This window comes from Bos taurus, chromosome 5, assembly GCF_002263795.3.
Source record: "Bos taurus isolate L1 Dominette 01449 registration number 42190680 breed Hereford chromosome 5, ARS-UCD2.0, whole genome shotgun sequence".
NCBI lineage: Eukaryota > Metazoa > Chordata > Mammalia > Artiodactyla > Bovidae > Bos > Bos taurus.
This window is the reverse complement of record NC_037332.1, coordinates 79,803,549-79,829,282: the sequence shown is the minus strand read 5'-3', so window position 1 is coordinate 79,829,282 and position 25,734 is coordinate 79,803,549. Positions and strand designations below refer to the sequence as shown.

The window sequence follows — 25,734 nt, the reverse complement described above, 5'->3', positions numbered from 1 at the left end:
TCGGACACGACTGAAGCGACTTAGCAGCAGCAGCAGCAGCAGCTGCTTAGCAATGAAGACCCAGTACAGCCAAAATTAAATAAATAAATAAGATTTTAAAAAAGAAAGAAAGAAAGCACAGGATGGAGGAGCTGTGAGAAGGATGAGACTGAGTCCCTGTCCTCAGGGAAGGTGGGGGTGGTCCCGACAGCCCACTCCCCTGACGTTAATTTTATATTGTTTCCACTTCACCAGGCTGAGTTTTCCAGACCAGCTAAGCCATTCATTTAAAATTCATTCACATTCATCTCAGTGAGAGAAAACAGGCAATCTCATATGTGATAGGTCTCTAGGTTGTCAATATATATAAAAGACTTTACAAATTGCACACCCTTTGCCCCAAAATTCCACTTCTAGAAATTTTCTGTAAGGAAAAAACAGAAAAGTATTCAAATATATATATATATATATATATATATATATATATATATATATCACATTATACATATGTGATACTGTGATGCAATATGTATTTTGATCTTCATCCCAACTCCTGGTTAGAGACCCTAAAACCTTTGTAATTTCCTAAGCGATAAAGGTGCTAGAAATATCTTTTGTTTTAATATTTCGTCTCTGCCCCCAAGTTCCTGGCACCACTCTCCTAAATTCCTTGCAGTTTCCTAAGTGATAAGAGCACTGGGAGCACCTTTTGTTCTAATACTCGGTGTTTGGCTCTGGTTCCTGACACAGAACTCCTAAATCTCTTAGAATTCCCTAGGAGATAAGAGTGACTTTTGTCTTAACAAGGTGATTCTTACCAGGCTCCTGGGTGGCTTCGGGATGCGAGGTGGTCACGAGAAAGACCACATGTGATTAGAAGCTTGGAACTTTTAGTCCACCCCCATCCTCAGGAAGAGGAGAATTGAGGGAGACTGAGCTAATAACTGATCATGCCTACATGATGACACTTCCAAAAAAGTTCCCAGAACTATGGGTTTTGGAAGCCTTCCAGGTTGGTGAACACGTCAACGTGCCAGCAGAGTGATAGAACCCAACTCCACAGGGACAGAAGCTCCTGTATTCAGGACTCTCCAGGCTCTGCCTGATACATTTCTTCATCTGGCTATTATCTGTACTGTTTATCATGCCCTTCTTTATATAATAGACTGGTTTTCCTGAGTTCTGTGAGCCATTATAGCAAATTATCAAGTCTGAAGGGGGAGGTCATGGGAAACCCCAACTTGTAGCCAAAAAGTAAAAGTGTTAGTCTCTCAGTCGTGTCCAACTCTTTGAGACCCCCAGAGACTGTAGCCTGCCAGGTTCCTCTGTCCATGGAATTCTCCAGGCCAAGAATACTGGAGCTGGTAGCCATTCCCTTCTCTAGGGGATCTTCCTGATGCAGGGGTCAAACTGGGTCTTCTGCATCACAGAGAGATTCTTTACCATCTGAGTCACCAGGGAAGACCCAACTTGTGGCCAAGTCAGACATAAATGTGAGTAACCTGAGGACCAGTACTTGTGATTGCCATCTGAAGTAGGGACACTCTTGCAGAACTGAGCCCTTAGCCTGGGGGATCTGATGTTAACTCCAGGTAGACAGTGTCCAAATTGAATTGAACTCCAGGACACCCAGCAAGTGTGAGAGAATTGTTTGGTGTAGGAGTAAACCCACATATCTGGTGTTAGAAATCTTGTGAGTATAAGTAGAGGAAGAAAGAGTAATTTTCCTGTTAATGTACAAAGATTGTGTTAATTATAAAAATGGCAACACAGAGATGGCAAAACATCTAATAAACCTCTATGTATTTATGTATTCCCTGGAGGAGGAAATGGCAACACACTCCAGTATTCTTGCCTGGAAATCCCATGGACAGAGAGGAGCCTGGTGAGCTACAGTCCACAGGGTCACAAAGAGTCAGAAACAACTGAGTGACTGAGCACATTCCCACCGATGATATACTTTAAATCATAACCCTGGATTACAAATAATAGCAGGTTTTTTTTTTAAGACAAAGGACTTGCTATTTTTCCAATTTATTTGTTATTCAACCATTTAACAAGTAAAAGCATCATTAAAGATGATGTTATTACTATGTTATGACATGTTTATGAGATACTTAACATACACTCCTTTCCCCTTCCAAAATGATATAAAATAGTAGGTATGACTCATCCATGTATCTATATGTATCATATCTAAAAATGTGCAGATGTTATCCATATAGATTATTTCTGGAAATTGATTATAAGGGAGTATTTGGTGTTGCAAATGAATTCAATTAGATCCAAAAATATAAAAATAAGTTGCTGAATGTGGAACCACTGTAGAGATAAGGTAACAGTGTGAAAGCTCCTCACCTGGTACCTTAATCTAAGCTTTGAGAAGTCACCAAAAATCTAGTTATGAGAATTTCCCAAATTATCTAAAAAGATGGAGCTTGAACTCTCTAAATGATAGCTAAGTAAGTTTAAGATGAAATGGTAACAAAATTTTTGAGTATATCCTATGTGTGGGCACTGGAAAAAGAATATCTGATTCTGAGTTACTACAGGTTCACAAAAAGGGATTTAACTGATTAACTTCTGGAGAGGGGTGTGATAGACATGTTACATCTTTAAGAATGTCATTAAATAGGACCTCTCAGAATCTCCTGGCATACAAGGCAGAATAAAATAGATATGAGCTAACAGAGAGTGGTGAATACTAAATCAATGTCTCCTTGGCTGGAGACCTCCAGGGTATGTCACAGCATTCTGATAATATCTCTGGTCTGTCCAATATTTTTATCAAAGGCTTAAATGAATCCGTAGTGTATGCTAACCAAGCCTGCACGTGGCCTGTATCAGGGAAGAAGAGAAACTGTACTGAAGACTGAGCTTCACAAAGAGCTTAAATGATGAAAATTGACATCTAATTCTAACAATTAGACAGAATACGGCTAACAGTAAAGACCCACTTTTAGACACAAAACAGAACAAAATCCTTGCAATCCAGATTAAAACTCTACATGTGGTATTGTCCAAGGGTTGTTAAGTCTACCCCAAAGTCAGAGTTACTGTGTCCTAGCTATCAAAACAGACCAAAGCACCAACACCGATAGTCAGGGAACTGCCTAAGTCAGTATTTTTCATTTCAATGCACTCTAACAGATATTTACTGAACACCTGCTAGTTGCTGGGTACAAATGTAGGGCCCAGAAGAACAAACAGAAGACATGGCACCTGCCACCAAGGAGTTAATAGCATAGTAGGAGAAAGAGAGAAAGTACTTCATAGTGAGAGAATTCCAGCAGCAGGAGAATCTACCAGGTACTGAGATAAGGCAGATAGAGGCGTTCTCCCTGTGGATGGGAGAGGGAAGGGGGTGATATCCAACACAGGGCAGCAGCCCCTCAGGGTGTTACTTAAATGCTGGAGCACCTTCACAGGACAGCTTCAGGATGCTGGGGGAGGGAGTCTCAAAGTGATGTCTCAGGGAAGTAGGTTTGAGGAACGGGTAATGCTTAGCCTGCAGAAAGATGACAGACAGGTATGAAACCAGTTTTTCAGGGGAAAGGCTCTTTGGCATATTTACAGCTTTATTCCCAGTGTCTATCCCTGGTATGTGCTATCACACAATAAAACAGGTGATTTCATATAAAAATTCCAACTTTTCTTCAAATCTTAAAAGACGTGGCAACTCTGGGCCTCCATGGCTGTGTGGAAATACCTGGGTGCCAATTTAGGTGGTTCAAGTACTCATAATTTGCCACGGGGTCTTCCAACTACTGGGGGGCAGACTTCAGCTCAAAGAAAAATGTAATATCTAAAACTAAAATCAGTGGTGGGATAAGCAGGAATGTTCACACAGAAGCCTGACAACAGCTTACCTTAAATACCATCTACAGAGAACAATCTCAGGTTTCATGTCACCATGAATGTACTTCCATTACAGCATATAATCAGTTTTTAAAAACTCATTTACTATATCCCTCAAGTGTTATGAGAATTTTTCCTTCATTGTTAGAAATTAACATTTTTGTCATGGTATCCATCTCAGTTGGAGCACAGTAGGTTCTAAATAAAGGTTTATGAATGAACAAATAAACTGATGTTAAGCTGGAGGTTGGAAAATAAAAAACATCTTTTCCTTTCTTCTCAACTAATCTCTAAGTTTACTTGATTTAACTTTCATTTCTAATTTAAAACTAGGCCAAGCAGTAGGAAATAAAACTTTTTTCCTAAAAAAATCTTAATAGTCATGTCTGCCTGGCTGAAAGCCTTCCAGACTTTGGCAGATAAAACGCAAACAGCCCGTTCTCCGTCTGAACTCCTCTGCCTCCTTGTAAAACCGCCCAGAAAAGGGAGGGGGCACATGCAGCACACAGCAATCGGAGGGCACCAGTCCCCAGGAAAGACCACAGGGTCACACAGTGTGGCTCCAAGTAGTCACAGGAGGGGTGAGGAGGGGAGAAAAAGACTCATTGTTTTTGCCCCCCAGTAATGCACACTCTTCTGCTTCTGTTAGGTCCATACCATTTCTGTCCTTTATTGAGCCCATCTTTGCATGATATGTTCCCTTGATATCTCTAATTTTCTTGAAGAGATCTCTAGTCTTTCCCATTCTATTGCTTTCCTCTCTTTCTTTGCATTGATCACTGAGGAAGGCTTTCTTATCTCTCCTTGCTATTCTTTGGAACTCTGCATTCAAATGGGTATATCTTTCCTTTTCTCCTTTGCCTTTCCCTTCTCTTCTTTTCACAGCTATTTGTAAGGCCTCCTCAGACAGCCATTTTGCTTTTTTGCATTTCTTTTTCTTGGGGATGGTCTTGATCCCTGTTTCTTATACAATGTCACGAACCTCCGTCCATAGTTCATCAGGCACTCTATCTATCAGATCTAGTCCCTTAAATCTGTTTGTCACTTCCATTGTATAATCATAAGGGATTTGGTTTAAGTCATACCTGAATGATCAAAGAAAGGCAATGCCAAATAATGCTCAAACTACCACACAATTGCACTCATCTCACATGCTAGTAAAATAATGCTCAAAATTCTCCAAGCCAGGCTTCAGCAATACATGAACCCTGAACTTCCAGATGTTCAAGCTGGTTTTAGAAAAGGCAGAGGAACCAGAGATCAAATTGCCAATATCCAATGGATCATCGAAAAAGCAAGAAATTTCCAGAAAAACATCTATTTCTGCTTTATTGACTATGCCAAAGCCTTTGACTGTGTGGATCACAAGAAACTGTGGAAAATTTTGAAAGAAATGGGAATACCAGACCATCTGACCTGCCTCTTGAGAAACCTGTATGCAGGTCAGGAAGCAACAGTTAGAACTGGACATGGAACAGCAGACTGGTTCCAAATAGGAAAAGGAATATGTCAAGGCTGTATATTGTCACCCTGTTTATTTAACTTAGATGCAGAATACATCATCACAAACGCTGGGCTGGATGAAGCACAAGCTGGAACCAAGACTGCCGGGAGAAATATCAATAACCTCAGATATGCAGATGACAGCACCCTTATGGTAGAAAGTGAAAAAGAACTAAAGAGCCTCTTGATGAAATTTAAAGAGGTGAGTGAAAAAGTTGGCTTAAAGCTCAACATTCAGAAAATGAAGATCATGGCATCTGGTCCCATCACTTCATGTCAAATAGACAGGGGAACAGTGGAAACAGTGGCTTTATTTTTTGGGGTTCCAAAATCACTGCAGATGGTGATTGCACCCATGAAATTAGAAGGCGCTTACTCCTTGGAAGGAAAGTTATGACCAACCTAGACAGCATATTAAAAAGCAGAGACATTACTGTGTCAACAAAGTTCCTTCTAATCAAGGCTATGGTTTTTCTAGTACTCATGTATGGATATGAGAGTTGGACTATAAAGAAAGCTGAGCGCCAAAGAATTGATGTTTTTGAACTGTGGTGTTGGAGAAGACTCTTGAGAGTCCCTTGGACCGAAAGGAGATCCAACCAGTCCATCCTAAAGGAGATCAGTCCTGGGTGTTCACTGGAGGGACTGATGTTGAAGCTGAAACTCCAATACTTCGGCCACCTGATGCAAAGACCTGACTCGTTGGAAAAGACCCTGATGCTGGGAAAGATTGAGGGCAGGAGGAGAGGGGGATGACAGAGGATGAGATGGTTGGATCGCATCACCGACTCAATGGACACAAGTTTGAGTAAACTCCGGGAGTTGGTGATGGACACGGAGGCCTGGCATGCTGCGGTTCATGGGGTTGCAGAGTCAGACACGACTGAGCGACTGAACTGAACTGAATCCACACTTTCACAGACTGCTGCTGCTGCTGCTAAGTCACTTCAGTCGTGTCCGACTCTATGTGACCCCAGAGACGGCAGCCCACCAGGCTCCCCCATCCCTGGGATTCTCCAGGCAAGAACACTGGAATGGGTTGCCATTTCCTTCTCCAATGCATGAAAGTGAAAAGAGAAAGTGAAGTCACTCAGTCGTGTCCGACTCTTCACGATCCCAGGACTGCAGCCTACCAGGCTCCTCCATCCATGGGATTTTCCAGGCAAAGCCCATCACTTTCCAGATAAAGCCCATCACTTTAATTTCCCTCTTGAAAAACACCTATGTAAACGAAGAAAATAAAAGCAAGTATATCTCTGGAAGAGACTTCTGCTTGAGAATATACTAGGGTCCATCCCCAAGGGGACCCCAACTCTATTTCAGTCAAAGAGCCATACCTTAGTGAACTGGCAGGGGTATGGAAACCACGTGAGGTCTTGGCTCTCCATTGTGGTGACTCAAGTCTAGTTTGGGGCCCTGAACCTGGAATTTTCCTGGTTATATAAATAGGTCAAGTAAGATTTAAGAGGGCTGCCTGTCCGCTTCACGTCACCATTCCTGTGGGTCACAACATTCCAGTTCTCACCACATCCTCGTGCCTGCCATGTCAATGCTCTCACCTAGACTTTGGCCGCTAAGCTCTGCCACCCGGCCTCTGGAACTCCAGGGTCCCATCAACCCCACTGGAGTCAGAAAGCCCGCTGCAGTGGCAGCATCTCCCACATCACACTTGGCCAACAGCAAAGAAATGCCACAGAGCTTCCCAACCTTGCAGGCACTCTCCTATTTATGAATTTCTCAATGCCTCAGTGCAGAGAGAAGCATTTGGCCCTCTCAGGGGATGCAGGATAGGGGGTACAAGAAAGGTGTGTGTAGACGATGTGATGAATGGACCTCAATGTTCCCACCTCAACGAGCGTCTGGATTCCTTTCTCTGTTATGCCAGGCAGATTTTGGCATTTCAGCCTCATTAAACATAGGCCCCACTGAGTCGCAGGGCTTCCCGGGATTCTGAATCACCAGTGTGCTGGTTACAATTGCTGATTCCCTGATCCCATCCCAAAATATTCTAAGCTAGCAGATCTGAGACGGGGCCCAGAGATCTGCCCTAAGCAACCCAATAATTCAAGACAGGTGATACTCAGAACTGTAATGCTCAGATCTCAAAGCTTAAGGGAAAGCTGCACATGGTTGCTATGTTTACCAGAAAAAAAATCCAGGTTTCTCAGCAATAACATAACATACATTCTTCTCCAGTAAAAACCATAAACGGGGGAAAGAAAAAACTAAATGTACCCCTCATCTTCTGTTTTTGGTGTCTCAAGTGATGGCTTCTCCCACACTTCCCTGGTGACTTTCCACAGCCCAGTACTAATTCTCCTGTCTTCCTCTCTCACCACTCATTTTTCTTCTTCTCATCTCCTGCCTTCATTACAGCTCTCAAATGCTTCTAAGTGCTTCCCATAGTCTTCTTAGATCATTCAGCCAATAAACAACAACATCTGGATCTTCTCATTTTTCCTCTAAGGCCTGTCCCTTAGGCCCTTCATCATTTTGGTTGCTTTTCTTCTGCATTCCCTCCAGTACCAGGAATAAATCAACAAATCAGCATCACTTCATGTCTCTAAAGAACCAAAGGATGTGATTCACAGGCACCGGTGCAAACAAGAGTGCGGAGATGAGACAGTGCCCTGAGGCAAAGGCACAATATACACCCTCCACCCCGCCTCCCACCCCAGCTCTGAAGAAGCTGTAGGGAAGGACCAGGCTGCGTGGAGCTGGTCAGGAGGAGGCCACAGTCACTGTTTGAGCAAAGAAAGGGTGGGGAAACAGGGCAGGAAGATCAGAGGCCATAGAAGGAAGCAAGTCCCAGAAAATGTGAGTCCACAAAGAATAAAAATTAACACATCAACACCAAACATAATATAATTATATCTGACCTGTCAATTTTAAGGAAATGGGTTTCTTTCTTTTCAAGGTATGTATGTTTGGTGGAGTTCCTGGATGCAATGCCATTCAGACACCAACTACCTGACACAGCCCTGCCCAAGACTCCCTCACTTCAGACACCAGACCACCTGCACCTCTGACCTCCCAGCCACAAATTCAGGGGTTCCCATGCCGCCCTTAGATTCAACAATTTGTAAGAATGACTCATAGAATTCAGGAAAGCATAATACTTATTTTTTTTAATTGATGTCTTTATTTTTAATTAGAGTATAATTGCTTTACAATATAGTATTGGTTTCTGCAATGTAACAACAAGAATATATGTATGTCCTCTCCGTCTTAAACCTCTCTCCTACCTCCCACTCCAAGCATGATACTCTTTTACGATTACAGTTTTAATATAAAAGATATGAACCAAAACTGATAGAAAAAAAATAAAGACCCATGGGGCCAAGTCTGAAAGGGTCCTAAGCACGAGCCTTCTGTGTCTTCAGGACACATCAGCCCCTCAGCACACTGATGTAGAACTGCCGACCAGGAAATCACAACCAAACTTAACCAGGGTTTCAGTGGGGAAGCTAACTGATTCCAGCAATGGCCACTCCAGCACCCCTTTCCCTTCCCAGAGGTTGGAGGGTAGGGCCTTCCTAGATACTGTAACTGCAGAACCAGCTCAAACTGGCCCCATGCTGTTTCTAACAAGACACCAAGGTGTTTTTCAGAGACAACAGAATAAAACCACAAGTCATGCAGCTGAGGCATGCTCTTAGGAGAAAATTGTGACTTCAGATAATGCCCAGAACCAAAGTTTCTCTGCTCTCAACCCTACCCTCCAACCCCCAACAGGGAACTAAAAGACAGGAACATGACTGCAACCTGAACACCTTTCAGAAGTGAACGATCCATTGTTCAGGAAGATCCAGTATGACACCCCTTCATCACACCTTAGCATCAGAGGCCAAGTAACAAAGTTCTCCAATCCAAACCACCCAACAGGGCTTCTGCACACCGACCCTCCTCCACTAACCCTAAAAGCTTGAACCCTGCTTGCTGTCTCCTTGCTGCTTGACCTCACAATAACGTCCTTTTCTCAATAGCCAGTGCCACAGCACCATTACCAGCCAGCCTGGCTTAGAAACAAAAATCATCTGGCTCCAAGTCCCAACTCTTGAATCATAAGACTAGTCTTTCCAGCAGGACCACCTGCATTCTAAGGCTATCTGGAGGCCCACCGTGAATCAACTCCTCCTTAGCGTAAACTCAGGTGCGGTCCCAGGGAGTCCCCATGAACAACAAAATCACTCCTATCACTCTGGAAACTCGAATAGTTTAGAAGCTCCTTCCCAGAAATCTGGGGAAAGGCCAGACAAATTCTTGCACAGCTGCAGGGAAGAGGAAGTCTCTCCCACTTAACCATAGCACCCTTGAGAAAGTATTTTCAGGTCCTTATACTCCATGTGGGCTTCTCAGGTGGCCCTGGTGGTAAAGAACCCACCTGCCAATGCATGAGACATGAGACTTAGGTTCGATCCCTGGGTTGGAAAGATCCCCTGGAGGAGGTGAGGGCATGGCATTTCCCTCCAGTATTCTTGCCTGGAGAATCCCATGGACAGAGGAGCCTGGCGAGCTACCATAATCTGTGGAGTCGCAGAGTTAGACACGACTAAAGTGACTTAGTGCACACACACACACACGCATACTCCATTTAATCCAACCAGAAATGATATTTCATTGTCTAACTCATTAACTGGGAAAAAAAATGGCCTTTCATTACAGATAGCAGGACACTGGCATGGAGGAATTTGGGTCTTCATGAGCAGGGTGTGGAGAGAATCCCATGTAATTCTGAGGTTTGCCAGAATTGTGTCCAGTTTACAGCAAGCAACCCCCAACCATAATGCTTCAATCTGCCACAAAAGAAGCTTATGATTTAAAAGTGCAAAAGATCTCATTCTCCCTCTCCACAGAGGGTCACGGTCTTAGCAGATTACAGCAGAGCCATAGGAGCCCTTTCAGGATCAGAGCTGCCCCTTCACCTCCTAGTAAGTAGGACCCACTGCAACTCTCTGCGTGTCCAGCAAATTCCTGGTCTGCTCCCACTTTTGTCTTTGATGGAGGAAGGGAAAAAGATACATAAGCCAAGAAATAAGTCCAGCAGACTTTTCCCTCTACCTTGTAAGGGTGTTGTTGCCATTGTTTAGTCGCTAGGTGATGTCCGACTCTGTGACCCCATGAACTGTAGCCCACCAGGCTCCTCTCTCCTTTAGATTCTTCAGGCAAGAATTCTGGAGTGGGTTGCCATTCCCTCCTCCAGGGATCGTCACAACCCAGGGACATCCTGCATTGGCAGGCAGATTCTTTACTGCTGAGCTACATGGGAAACCCTGTAAAGGTGTAGCCCTACCTAAATCATTAACTGAATATTTACATACCTAAACATTTACCTGAAGAAGTAGGGCATTCACAAACATGATTTAAACAATTAATTTATCAAGCTCCTATCTACGTTGCATGTCAGGCACTGTTCCAAGTGCTTAAGATAAACCTCATAGAGTTCACACAATAGTGAGGAGATACAAAAAGCAGCAATAAATACATGATGCCAGATAACAGTGAGGGCTACCAAGGCAAAGAGGGTAGGAGAGTCTGAGAGTAAGGATGGCACATGGAGGAGTGCCAGCTATTTCAGATCAGGTGGCCAGGGAAGGCATCTGGGATAAAGTGACATTTGAGCAGAGACTGAAGGTGGTGAGAGAAGAAACAATGCAAGGACCTGGGGAAAGAGCATTCCAGGAAGAAGAAGCCAAGTGCAAAATCCCTTGGGAGCCAAAAGTTTGGTCTGTACCAGGAATACAGACTCTACCAAGTGACACAGAGAGAATGAGGTGGAGACTGAAGACTATAGGTCTGGGCCAGGAGCAGATCAAACAGGAACCATTTCTTATCATTTGGAAAAGGAACAAGGCCATTACTGATGCAAGATTAGCATTCCTTATCCCCCTTTTAAGTGGGGAGATTACATAATCAAAGTTTGAAAAAGCTGAATGTAGCTCCCAAGGATGATAGGAAATACATTTTTTATTAAAACAAAAATGACTGCTTCAGAAGATGTTTTCCAAACCTTCACTGATTTGAAGAACTTACCTATTAAAAACTCTCATGATTCAGAAATATATTCCTCTCATTTCCCATCCCTCCTACACCATCAGACTGTAGTCTAAAGTCTATTTTACATCTAAAGCATATTCTAAAAGACAAGAATCATAACCTTCTTCTCTTGGGGTTTCTAAGATAAACTTCATTTAGAATGAAATTTTCAGAGAACATTTTTTTCATTTTTTTATATAAAAATCTTCATTACTTCCAATCACATTTTTTCTTAGCTACACTACATCCATTACCAAACATCCTAGAAAATCTAGTCAAACATCCTAAACAGTCTTCACTTGTCTTAAGATTATCAGTCTTGTAGCAATAGACTATTTCAAAATGAATGCCCAGAGAGGTCAAATCAAAAGGAACAGAACCAAAAGGTTTTGGGCACAGAGGCTAGAGCTGACTTTCATGGTTGGCATATCATTTGTGCCTTAAAGTTGCAAAGTGCTGCAAAAAAAAAAAAAAGAAAAAAAAAAAAAAAAACCTCTCAAGATCCAAATATTAAAATGTTGAAAATCCTTACAGCTGCACATATTAAGATATTCTATTTTTTAACTCTGACATTTAAACCACCCACTTTCACTCATATGGTTTATATTACCATCAGAAGCATTCAATAAAATAAAACTTTACAGCAAACTAGTAGAACACTATGATCTAATAGCCTGAGCATGGAAAGAGATCAAGGTCTTTTATTTGCCTTCCTTCTCCTTCTATATCATGGAAAAACCAGTGGTTCTTTCTTGTTGAAAGAAGCTTCTCCTTGCTTTTCGATGTGGAATAGCACAGCCAAGAATTCAGCAGGAGCTGCTTCTCCATGAAAGTTAAAAAGCTAAGCACCTTTTAAATCAATTAGGACCATTTTTCAATGTGGGCATTACAGGGTCTGGTTCTGGGTCAGTTCAGCTTCTACAAAGTGACTTCAAGTGCTTCTCCTGATTCCAGTGTTAAAAACAGGTCATGGCCAGTGAAGGATAAAGAAAGAAAACAAAAAAGATTACTGCTGCAGATTAAGTTTTCACAGATGTTTTGATTCTGCTCTACAACAGTCCAAAAATATTCCTGTGTGCCCTTGGAAATGAGATTATGAAAAGACTGAATAGAAGATTTGACTAGAGACAGAAATTCATTAGAATTCTACATTCACTCCAAGCAACACAAAGAAATGATCATTTGTATCAGTTAAAGTTTGACCAGAGAAGCAGAACCACCAGGAATGATACAGCTAAAGGAATTTGCTACAGAGATTTGACCTTTCATAATCCAGAGAAACTCATTTAATAGCCTATGCAGGGCTGCTGCTACTGTGTCTGTAACAAGTGGAAAGCCAGCAGGGCAGGCATTCCAGAAGCAGGGATGGAACCTGAAGTAGGGGAAAGAAGAAGGGGCTGGAATCCACAAAGAAGAACTAAAATACACTTCTCTCTTGCAACCTCCTAGGCTCCAACTTAAACGATGGGAGTGGCTTGCAAACAGGCCAGCAGTGTCCATACAGCTGATCACACATGGGCACCATGATTTCAAGTAGCTACAGGAAATATGGAAAACTCTGGAGGAGCTGCAGAATCAGCTCTGCTGCACAGCAGAGCAGGTTAGTCTGCAAGTCGGGGAGAACCAGCATGAGCTGTGACACACCAAAACCTACACCCAGCTTCTGAGCGAGGACATGGCTGAAACAGAGCAGGGCACTCTGGGACATTCCCAGGAGAGACCCCCACCTCCAATGTCCTCAGCCTGCCTTCTGTCTGTAGCAAAACTTTAGTTGAAGAATAAATTTAATCAGAGAGATGAGAGAATGTAGAAGCAAAGGAAAGCAGTCAAATAAGACTAAATAGTTTAGCCATTAAACAAGTCAAAGAATTTTAGTTCCTGGGCTTCCCTAGTGGCTCAGAGGGTAAAGCATCTGCCTGCAATGCAGGAGACCCAGGTTCGCTCCCTGGATCAGGAAGATCCCCTGGAGAAGGAAATGGCAACCTGTTCCAGTATTCTTGCCTGGAGAATCCCATGGATGGAGAAGCCTGGTGGGCTACAGTCCATAGGGTTGCAAAGAATCAGACACTACTGAGCGACTTCACTTTCACTTTCACTTTCAAGGGCTATAGATAATACTCTAAGCCATATCCTTTGCAGATACTGAAACCCTCCACCAGGTGGAAGAAGATAACTACATGATGACCAGACTATAGCCATGACATAAACTGCCGTGATTCCAAGAATGGGCCTCAAGGAAATGGGAACAAACCAACTTGGAAATGAAGATCAACTGTACTTCAAATGATCAAAATGAAGCTGGTCAGACATGTGATGACCAATTTCAAGATGACTGACTATCAGAGATGACTGCTATTTCTACAAGTAGCCACCTCCCTCCACCTATACACCCCTGAAATGCCCCTTTAAAAACTCTTGTCCAATAATTGTCAGTGAAGAGTCAGCCTTTGGACATGGGTCCACCCTCTCTTCTAGTTGCTGCCTCCAAGATAAAGCGAACTTTCCTTTCCACCAACCTTGTCTCTCAAGTATTGGCTTTCTACCAATGAGCAGCAGGACTGCATTTTTGGTAACACAGTCATTTCACTTTCACTGTCTAAACCTCGAACAAATTTCTCCTGTCTGCCCCTAACCCAGTACAGCACAGGAAAGAAACTTCTAAGATGAGGTTCCAGTTAGCTAAATTGATACAGTACAAAGTCACCGCATCTTGGGAAGCTGCCTTCATCTTCCATTGTGCTTGGACCCCCAAACTGGTCAAAGTAGACACTCTAATAATCCACTTCCCCACTTCAACTTCTACCCATTTCTTACATAAGAAAAACTGTGATTAGTATTAATATATTTCTATACAAGCAAGCACCTTTATGATAACAAGCATTACTTTTTTTATAAATAAGTTTATTTAGCATTTACTATAAGGGAATTTCTATCTGTTAGTATGTGTGACATTCATTTATTTATTCGAAGATAACAAACTATATTTAATGAAATAAATCAGTTTGAGATTTGCACTGGGAAAAAACTCATGAAGATGAAGGAAAAACAGACTATAGAGTAGAAGGAAATCCTGACAAAGAATTTATATCTAGAATATATTAAGAAATTGTAAAACTCAACATTAAAAAAAATCTATTTAGAAAAATTGACAAAAATATGAAGAGAAATTTTAACAAAGAGGCTATACAGAAGTCAAATGGACACATGAAAAAATATTTAACACCATCAGTTAGCCATTAGAGCCAATGAAAAACACAATGACATGTCACTACACACCTATCAGAATGGCTAATAAAAAACAATGACAAAAAACTTGTGAGGAAGTAGAGAAGCTGGATAACACATACATTGCTGATGGGATGGGATGGAAAACAGTTTGTCAGTTTCTCAAAAAACTAAACATGTAACTACCACATGACACGGCAATTGTACTCCTGACATTTACCCTAGAGAAATAAAAACTATGTTCACATAAAACACTGCAAATGAATGTTTGTAGCAACTTTATTTGCAATACCCCAAAACTGGAAACATTATAGCCAACAGCAAAAAGGTGAAAACTTTTCTTCTAAGATTAGGAACAAGGTATAAATGCCCACTCCTGTCATTTCTATTCACAAAGAACTGGAAGTCCTAGGTAGAACACTTAGGCAAGGAAAAGAAAATAAAGGGGATCTACATCAGGAAGGAAGAATAAAATTATCTCTGTTTACAGATGACATGATCTCATATATAGACAACCCTAAAGATGCTACCAAAAATCTATCAGAACTAATATAATTCAGTAAAGCTCAGTTTAGATCAGTTCAGTTCAGTCGCTCAGTCATGTCTGACTCTTTGCAACCCCATGAATCATAGCACGCCAGGCCTCCCTGTCCATCACTATCTCCAGGAATTCACTCAAACTCCCGTCCATCGAGTCAGTGATGCCATCCAGCCATCTCATCCTCTGTCATCCCCTTTTCCTCCTGCCCCCAATCCCTCCCAGCATCAGAGTCTTTTCCAATGAGTCAACTCTTCGCATGAGGTGGCCAAAGTACTGGAGTTTCAGCTTTAGCATTATTCCTTCCAAAGAACACCCAGGGCTGATTCCTGTAGAATGGACTGGTTGGATCTCCTTGCAATCCAAGGGACTCTCAAGAGTCTTCTCCAATACCACAGTTCAAAAGCATCAATTCTTCAGCACTCAGCTTTCTTCAGAGTCCAACTCTCACATCCATACATGACCACTGGAAAAACCATAGCCTTGACTAGACGGACCTTTGTTAGCAAAGTAATGTCTCTGCTTTTCAATATGCTATCTAGGTTGGTCATCGGAGAAGGCAATGGCACCCCACTCCAGTACTCTTGCCTGGAAAATCCCATGGACGGAGGAGCCTGGTAGGCTACAGTCCATGGGGTCGCTAAGAGTCAGACACGACTGAGCAACTTCACTTTCACTTTTCACTTTCATGCATTGGAGAAAGAAATGGCAACCCACTCCAGTGTTCTTGCCTGGAGAATCCCAGGGACAGGGGAGCCTGGTGGGCTGCCGTCTATGGGGTCACACAGAGTTGGACACGCCTGAAGTGATTTAGCAGGTTGGTCATAACTTTTCTTCCAAGGATCAGCATAAAATACCAGCTGTGTTTCCATGCACTAATAATAAACTCCTGGAGGAGGGCATGGCAACCCACTCCACTATTCTTGCCTGGAGAGGCCCCATGGATACATGAGCCTAGCAAGCTACAGTACAGTCCATGGGGTCACAAAGAGTCAAACACGACTGAACGACTAAGCACACACAATAATAAACTATCCAAAATTAAGGGGGAAAAAAATCCCACTTACTATAGCAACAAAAAGAATGAAATACTGAGGAATAAAATTAACCAAAGGAGTTTCCTCAGTGGTAAATAATCTGCCTGCAATGCAGGAGACATGGGAGGAAGATCCTCTGGAGGAGGGTATGGTAACTCACTCCAGCATTCTTGGAGGGAAAATTCCATGGACAGAGGAGCCTGGTGGGCTATAGTCCATGGGATTGGACAGGACTGAAACCACTGAGTATCAGCAGCAAATTTAACCAAAGAGATGAAAGACTTACACACTTATAACTTCAAATCACTGATGAAAGAAATTAAAGAAGACACAAATAAGTGGAAAGACACGCCATGTTCATAAATGGGAAGACTTAATATTGTTCATATATTATAGATTCAATGTAATCCCTATCAAAATCCCAAGGCATTTTTTACAGAAAAAGAAAAAAATCATAAATTTTATATTGAATCAAAAAATCCTGAATATATAAAGCAATCTTGATCAACAGGAATAAAGCTGGAGGCACCACACTTCCTGACTTCAAAATATATTCCAATGCTACAGTAATTAAAACAGTGCAGTACTGGCATAAAAACAGACTTACAGATCAATGGAAAAGAACAGAGAAATTAACCCATGTATATATGAAGAAGGCAATGGCACCCCACTCCAGTACTCTTGCCTGGAAAATCCCATGGATGGAGGAGCCTGGTAAGCTGCAGTCCATGGGGTCGCTAAGAGTCGGACATGACTGAGTGACTTCCCTTTCACATTTCATTTTCATGCATTGGAGAAGGCAATGGCAACCCACTCCAGTGTTCTTGCCTGGAGAATCCCAGGGACAGGGGAGCCTGGTGGGCTGCCGTCTATGGGGTTGCACAGAGTCAGACACGACTGAAGCGACTTAGCAGCAGCAGCATATGGTCAAATGATCTTTGACAAGGGTTCCAAGAATATACAATGGGGAAAGGATAGTCTTCAATAAATGGTATTGGGAAAACTGGCTAACCACATACAAATGAATGAAATTAGACTCTTACAACATGTACAAAAATCAACCCAAAAATATAGTAAAAATTTAAATATAAGACCTGAAACTATAAAACTCCTACAAGAAAAATACAGAGGAAAAACTTGATGATGTTAGGCTTGGCAATGGTTTCTTAGATATGATAACAAAAGTACAAACAATAAAAGCAAAAATTAGACAAGTGGGACTACATCAAACTAAAGAAGCTTTGCAGAATAAAGGAAACAAATCAAGAGTGAAGAGACAACCTACAGAATAGCAGAAAATTTTTGCAAACCAAATATCAGGCATGTTATTAATATCTAAAATATATAAGGAATTTCTACAACTTAAAACAAAAGAAATTAAATAACTTGATTTTAAAAATGGGCAAAGAACAACTTGAATAGACATTTCTCCAAAGAAGACATAGGAATGGCCAATAGGTAGAGGGAAAGATACTTAACATCACTAATCATGCAAATTGTGCTTTAATCATGCAAATCAAAACCACAATGAGATACCACTTCATTCCTGTTAGATTCGTTTTTATGAAAACAAACAAACAAAAGGTAAGCATCAGTAAAGATGTGAAGAATTGGGAACGTTTGTACACTATTGTTAAGAAAGTAAAATGGTACAGCCCCTATGGAAAACAGGATAGAGGTTCCTCAAAAATTAAAAATACAATTACTATACGATTCAGCAATCCTTCTTCTGGGTCTATATCCAAAAGAATTGAAATTATGACTTTGAAAACATATATGTACTCCTGTGTTCACTATAGCATTATTCACAGTAATCATGATAAAAAACAAATCAAGTGCCCATCATCAGATGAACGGATAAAGGAAAAGTGATATATACACATGATGTAATATTATTCAGCCTTAAAAAGGAGGAAATCCTGAAATGTGCAACAACACAGAAGACCTTGGAGAGTACTATGCTACATGAAATAAGCCAGCCTCAGGAGTCCACTTACGTGAGGTCCCTGAAATAGTCAAACTCATAGAAACAGATACTAAGATGCTGGTTGCCAAGGGCAGGGTGAGGTGAGAGCAGCATCAAGAGTTGCTTTTTGACAGGTACCTAGTTTCAATTATACTAGAGGAATAAGTGCTAGAGAGTTGCCGCACAACATTGGACCTACAGTTGAAATACTATATTGTGCTCTCAAAAACTTGTTAGGATGGTAGATCTCATGTCAGATGTCCTTACAATATTAATTAATTAGCTGTTAATTAAATGGCTTTAAATTTTCAAAATTTTTCCTTAAAAAGCTTAAGATACAGGTAAGACAGCTTGCACGCATCTCAAAGGCCACTCTGTGTTTTCACCAGCTGTGCTTGTGTACTCAATCCTGTCCAGCCCTTTGTGATCTCATGTGACTGTAGCCCACCAGGCTCCTCTGCCCATGGGATTTCCCAGACAAGAATACTGGAGTGGGTTGTTATTTCCTTCTCCAGGGCATCTTCCTGACCCAGGGATCAAGTCTCTTGTGGCTCCTGCATTGGCAGGTGGATTCTTTACCAGTGAGCCTCCTGGGAAGCCCTATTACCTAAATTAAAAAGCATAAAGACATGACCTATGTAAAGTCCCCAGGCCAATGCTTGATTCACACTAAACAATTAGTATATGTGATTTTCTGTCCTTCTTCAAAACAATCATCAGAGTTGTGTTGGCCTAATATTGTTAACATCATCCTTTATACATGCCCAGCCTCACACTATTGCAGCAGAATATGCAGTTGCACCTCAGGTGACTATGATGAGAAAGTCTCCACAACTTCTTCAAATCAATGCCTGTAAGAACAGAAAGATTAGCTGAATTTCTCTTTCTGAAGAGGCACTATTCCTTTCCAGTCAGTGCTCTGTTGCACTCTAGATTTGCAACTCAATCATCTTAAAAAAAAACAAACAAAACAAAACAAAAAGAATATCTTACACAGCCAGTAAGATATACTCTACAAAGAGCAATGCATCTTAGCAACCAGACTGCTTTTTCTAACCAGTGAGTATCACAAGTGAAGTTGCCCTCTGCCCCCTCAATTCTTCTCCTTAGCCCCTGTTCTGCTCAATGCCTGTTTTCCTCTTCATAAATGGTCTTGCCTCACTGTCTACTCCTTTCCTCCCCTCCTCTGTCCTCTGCCCCTGCCACTTTCTGCATGAATTTTATTTATTTATTTTTTTCCTGCATGAATTTTAAACAATTTTTTTTAGAAAGCCAAGAAGTGAAGATACTCTTCTCTGTCCACCAACTGGGCACAGGCATTTGACCCTGACTTTTGTATATGAGCTTCCCTTGTGGCTCAGCTGGTAAGGAATCCGCCACCAATGCGGGAGACGTGGGTGCAGTCCCTGGGTTGGGAAGATCCCCTGGAGAAAGGAAAGGCTACCCACTCCAGTATTCTGGCCTGGAGAATTCCATGGACTGTACAGTCCATGGGGTTGCAAACAGTTGGATATGACTGAGTGACTTTCACTTCACTTCACTTTGTATATGGAAAACATTCAAAGGAGGGACCTAGGCAGTCTCCCATGGCTAGTATAAGCCCAGCACACCTCCTGCTGTGAGCTTCCACACTTTAAAGTAACCAACAACTCTCTCTGTAATAAATCAAAAGCAGGTCGGCTTAGAAGTTACACACATTGTGCCACCTGAGAATGTGCCATTTTTAAAAATTTAGGGAAAAAAGGAATGAGCAACTTAGTAGCTGAGCTTATCTTTCAACTGAAAAACAAGACCACTTTCCAGCAGGATAAATGTTTATAAAATAATCTTCAGAGTCAAATGTGGAATTTCCTTACCCTCCTGAAAACATTCAACTTTCAGTGGAAGTCATTCTTCCAATCGCTCTGGTTTCCTTTTCTAAGTCATCAGCCACCTGTCAAGAGACCTGGGGCCTCCCAATCTGAGCAGGCTTTTCAAGCTGCTTACCCTGTCTCATATGACCAGTACCATGAGGACGGGTTCATATTACACCCGTTGGAGAAGGCTTAAAACGCTGATGATACTGAACCAAAATTATTTCAACAGTTTTGTCCGGCACATTATAAGCTTAAATACTGAGCCAAATCATAACGGGTTGAGTCAAGCTCATGACATAGGAGCCAGCACTCCCTGGAATCAGCCCTTCTCCCCTCCCATCTGAAGCTAGCCCTCTTTTTAAATTCAAGAAAATACTCCATCCTTCAAAAATCTGACTCCCTTCGCACCTCATTCACACTTGAAATGCTGAATCATGACTCTGAGGTTGTAAAAGAAAAACTACTTCGACTGGGACGCCGGAATCCCCAGAGGACCCCACGTTTTTCTGTCCTCCTTTGCTTTGCATCTTTTAAAGTCTAAATCTGGAGCTCTTCCCAAAGATCCGAGAGGCTCCAGAAACAGTCAAGGCTGCAGGTCGGGAGAGAGCTTCTGCCTGCGGTCCTTTCCTCCCCAAATCCCCGCGCCACGGCAGCTCAGGGCTGCTAAGAGGCTGATAACTTCCCATCTGCAAAGCTGCCCAACAACCGCCGAGAAAAGCTCAACTTGGGAGCTTCACCACTACAGCCACCGCATCGTCGGGCGCGCTCTGGTCTCACTTGGCCACAGCCCCACGGGAGTGAGGTGTGCGTGGGCGGCTCCACGGCCCCTCCAGCCCTGGCCCCAGAGACCAGCCCGCCCAGAGCGAAGACTCCAGAAACTCGATCCCAACTCGCAGCCCGCGCCTTCCGAGCCGCCCCGGGAGCCCGGAGAAGCCGGGCCGAGGTCAACAAGCAGAGGGGCGTGGGCAACCTGGAGAGCAGGGAGGCGTGGAGGGCAAGGGGCAGCAAGAAAAGAAACGCCCTCCCCTCCCTTCAAGCGGGTCCCTCAACTTCTCCCAGCCCGGTAGAGGGTGAGTAGAAACGGCCGCTGCGAGCCCAGGGTGAGGGACTCACTTGAAGGTGAGGACGCAGAGCGGCCGGTAAGACTTGTGGCTGGTGTTCTCGGCCATGCCCTTGCCCCAGAAATCGTTGGAGAAGATGCCCCAGAGCAGAGGGGCTCCGGGCCGCACGTCGGGGTTGTTGACGATCGCCCACACGTCGTCGTGCACGAACTCGCCCCTCAGGGAGCGGCCGTAGCACAGGCAGCTCGCCCCGGCCAGCAGCGCCGCGGCTCCGGCCGGCGCGAGTCCGCAGTCCCGCCGCCGGGAGGGCGCGCGGTCCCCGCCGCCGCCTCGGGCAGAGCTGGTCACCACCATCGCGCCGCCGCCGCTGTCCTGGTCTCTCCCGGGTGTCTGGCATCCTCCCCGGCCGGGGCCCGGACGGTGCGCGGCAGCTGCCGGGAGATGGGCTCGGGCATGGCTGGCGGCAGCTGGACCGGCCGCTGGCGTCCCGCGCTCCGCCGCCGCCTGCGCCGCCGAGTTGGCCCAGCTGCAGATAAACAGCAGTCCCCCCGCCTCCCCGGGCCATCGCCACCTCCTCCGCCCCACTGCGCATGCCCCGCTCGCCATCGCCTCCACCCCCCAATCCCGGGACCGGCGCCGCTTTCCCCCCACGCCCCGCACCCTCCGCCCCCGCCCGGCTGGTGTAGCGCTCAGCCTGCAGGCGCGGCGTTAAGAGGTGGCGAGAGTCCGTGTGCAGGTAGAGAGGTCGCGGCGTGGGGCCGCCCGGAGCGGCGGTGAAGGGGCACCGGGGTCCTCTCCCCTGTGCCCGCGGTGCCCTCTGCCCCTCATCATTTCCCCGTTAAGGGTCTGCTGGGGGGGACCTCACCGACGAGCACCTTCCCGGACCAGGACGGGCTTAGCAGGTGCGTAGCCGGAACCCCCGCCCGCGCTCCGGGAGAGGGAAGTGGCCGCCGCCGCCCGGGACGTCCCGGCTTTTCAGCACCCCGGACAACAGCAGCGGCCGCTGGGCCATGCTCTCCGTCGGGCTCCGCTCTCCTGTCCGGTCTCCGCCTCCCTCGTCTTCTTCCCGGGCTTTCTGTCCCCACTGCCCGCGTCCCGCGGTTGCAGCCTCGGGGCGGGGGTGGAAACCGTAGGGAAATGGAGCTTCCGAAACGTATTTCTGAAAACCGAGAGACGGTCTCCCTGAGGTGGGCTTCCTGCCCGCCCTGCCCGGGTTTGTTCACCGGCTGTTTTTCTTTACCGCCCATTCCTCTGCTCGCCTTTATAAAAAGTCTCAGGTTCGAGTTTGGGTTTGGGAGCCGAGTTGGCTTCTGAAACATTTCTCCTCGTTTGTTTTTTACTGCGGTTCTTAAAACAATCCGGGAGATGCCAAGCAAATTACTTTTTGTCCCCATGTGAGTGGATCACATGGGCCTGATTATTACTTCCTACTCTGTGAGTGTATTTGAACTCTTCCTGCTAAGTCGGTAGGATTCAAAACAAAAACCAAACAGCTTTAAGGCCTCTGGCTTCGGCTCCCCATCTTACAGTTTCTCTGCAAGGTTCTTTTCGTTTTTTTTTTTTTTTTTTAATATTGCTAATTATAATATATAAATAAGCTAAGTATACCGTTGTGATGAAGTTCAGTAGAATTTCTCCATGTTTGAAATATCTGTGAACTCTTCAATGGACCTTGTGAATTTTTATTGCTATGTAATATTGAAGTTACCTGGAATTTGACACATCCAGATAGAGAAATTTAAATACAAAATTTACCGTATTATTCTCATTCTTCCAAAATCGCTAGGAGTTTTGATGATCTAAAAAGAAAGAAGAGTAGGGGGAAAAAAAGCAAAAATTCTTCTTGCACTGACTAAAAGCTTATGTCACTCTAGGACACCTTTTTTTTTTTTTAATTAAGATACATCTGAGCAGTTGAAAACTCAATGAATTAAGACGACATATTCCAAGTCAGGATGTTTTTATCCATTTCGCTTTGTTTTTTAGTGACTTCATAATTCGTGACTGAGAAATGTGTTCGTCCTTGCATCAAAACTTTTTAACCCGTGGGTAGCCTTCATATCCAGACCCCACACACACCTGAGTCTACCATCTCCCGCACGGGACACATTACAGTCTTTCTTCTTTGCCTGTCCATTAATTTAATTAAAATGTGTGAATGTTTATGTTATACTACAATATGCTAAGTACTGTGCTGGATGACCAAAGCTTCTCAAATTGTGTGTGATATGTAAGATTAACACCATAAAATACTAACAACTTTCTAAGACAGTAAACGTGTGCTTACTGAAATGATAGTAGCTATAATAAACCAAAGTATCAGTTGTTATCTACAATTAATAAAGGCTTTCTTGAGACAATATCTTAGTCCCAAAGAGTGCTTCTCATGGTAGATTTTTATAGTTTTTTTCTCCCTTAAATCTCCCTTGTAGTAGGTACAGCCTGCCCACCTCCTTCTCTTCTGAGTTATTTTCTCTTTTAGAAGAAAACACTTACCAGAATTCTCCATGACAATGGAGAGAAAGGAAGAAAGGCAAAGCTGAACTCTAAAAAGACAATAAAACAGAGAAAAGAAGGAAACCTGTAAGTGGGGTTCCAGGTTTCTGAGCACAGAGTTTCATCAAGCTTTGCTCTAGGTTTGCTCTAGGTTGACTGGCATCTCCATTCTATTTAGTTCAGATGATGAATTCGGGTTTAATGTACTTTGAAATAATGAGATACCTCAAGTCTTCTCAAGGACAAGTAAGTAAGTAAATACATTTTAAAAGTAAACAGTTCCTTTGCAGTCCCATCATTCCCTGATCCAATACTATTCTGTGTTACCAAAAAACTGTGGAAGTGTTGATATCACAGAGAGAAGGTTTATACTGATATGCTGTCTTGTCATGCCTCTGCTTCTCTCTTAAGATGTAAAGTACTCATCTTGCCTAATGAAGAGGCCCCAAAGCAAATTAAGTTAATTCTTGTTACTTAGTCTCTGATTATTTTTAAAGGATTTATCATTAGAGCAATACTACCTTCTAAGACACCTTTTGTCCACTCAGAGCAATTTAAAACATAAATTATTACAAAGGGCTTCTCTAAGGCTCATACAGATTAAGTCACTCAGGAATGTTAAAGGGAACCATAGTTCTGAAAGACTATGGACACATGGGACACGAGTAACAACTAAAAGTAAATCAAAGACAGTAGATAATTTAATAAAATAAATTTCAAAGGATTGCCCATTGTGCTGTTTTGCGCATTACACCCTGTTCAGGAACCCAGATAGAAAGAAACTGTTGATGGAAGTGAAAACTCATGATGTGAGAGCTATGGGTTGTAGTTTTATCTGGGAACTTACTGAGGACTATCAGTTCAGTTCAGTCACTCAGTCGTGTCCGACTCTTTGCGACCCCATGAATCGCAGCATGCCAGGCCTCCCTGTCCATCACCAACTCCCGGAGTTCACTCAGACTCACGTCCATCGAGTCAGTGATGCCATCCAGCCATCTCATCCTCTGTCGTCCCCTTCTCCTCCTGCCCCCAATCCCTCCCAGCATCAGAGTCTTTTCCAATGAGTCAACTCTTCACATGAGGTGGCCAAAGTACTGGAGTTTCAGCTTTAGCATCATTCCTTCCAAAGAAATCCCAGGGCTGATCTCCTTCAGAATGGACTGGTTGGATCTCCTTGCAGTCCAAGGGACTCTCTCAAGAGTCTTCTCCAACACCACAGTTCAAAAGCATCAATTCTTCGGCACTCAGCTTTCTTCACAGTCCAACTCTCACATCCATACATGACCACTGGAAAAACCATAGCCTTGACTAGACGGACCTTATAGTCCTTGACTGAGGACTATAGCCAGAGAGAAAACCTCCCAGATAGTTCTGAGGAACTGCTCAGATTAGGTGGAGTGGGAGATGGGGGGTGGGGGAGGAAGTCCACATACATGTGATTTTTGGCAAAGGAATATGTGCAAAGGAGTAAGTCAGACCTAGAAGACAAATATGATATCACATATATGGAACCTAAAGAAATGGTACAAATGAATCTGTTTACAGAAGAGAAGTTGAGTCAGAAATGTAGAAAGAAAACTTGTAATCACCAGAGAGGAAAGTAGGGGGAGGGCTAATTGGGAGATTAGGATGGAGATGTATACACATCACAATATATAGAATAGATAACTAGTAAGAACCTACTGAATAGTACAGGGAACTCTATTCAGTACTCTGTAATGAACTAAATGGGAATAGAATCTTAAAAACAGTGGATATATGTGTATTCTTAACTAATTCACTTTGCTGTATGGCAGAAACTAACAAAGCATCATAAATCAACTAACTCCAATAAAAAATTAATTGAAAAAAAGTAAGCGACCCCATGGCCTGCAGCCTACCAGGCTCCTCCATCCATGGGATTTTCCAGGCAAGAGTACTGGAGTGGGGTGCCATTGCCTTCTCCAAAATAAAAATTAAAAGGCATCAATTTAAAAAAAAGGAGTATGTGCAATCAAGCACAGATCTTTGTAGAAGGTTACCACTAGTCACGAGGAACAGATATCTCAGTCAATAATTTTAGTGCTTTTCTAAGTATGGGAAGATGCAAGAATCTTGGTCTATTGAATGTTCTCCTAAAAATATCCAACTTTCTGAGACCGGTTCTGCCAGTTTTCTCAGAACACAGAGTGCCTCATCC

The 25,734-nt window shown here is 43.3% G+C and overlaps 1 protein-coding gene across 2 annotated transcripts in view; it reads right to left on the bottom strand.

Moving 5' to 3' along the window:
• TMTC1 (transmembrane O-mannosyltransferase targeting cadherins 1) overlaps positions 1–21,567 on the bottom strand; it is a 311,748-nt gene extending 290,181 nt beyond the window's left edge. The window contains exon 1 of one of the 2 annotated variants that reach the window (XM_059886525.1): positions 21,112–21,567. In XM_059886525.1, coding sequence (XP_059742508.1) covers positions 21,112–21,413 — 302 coding nt within the window. In that variant the 5' untranslated portion in view covers positions 21,414–21,567. The remainder of the gene's footprint in view (positions 1–21,111) is intronic. The other variant, NM_001192761.3, reaches the window with a different exon arrangement.
• Positions 21,568–25,734: the final 4,167 nt, after the last annotated feature.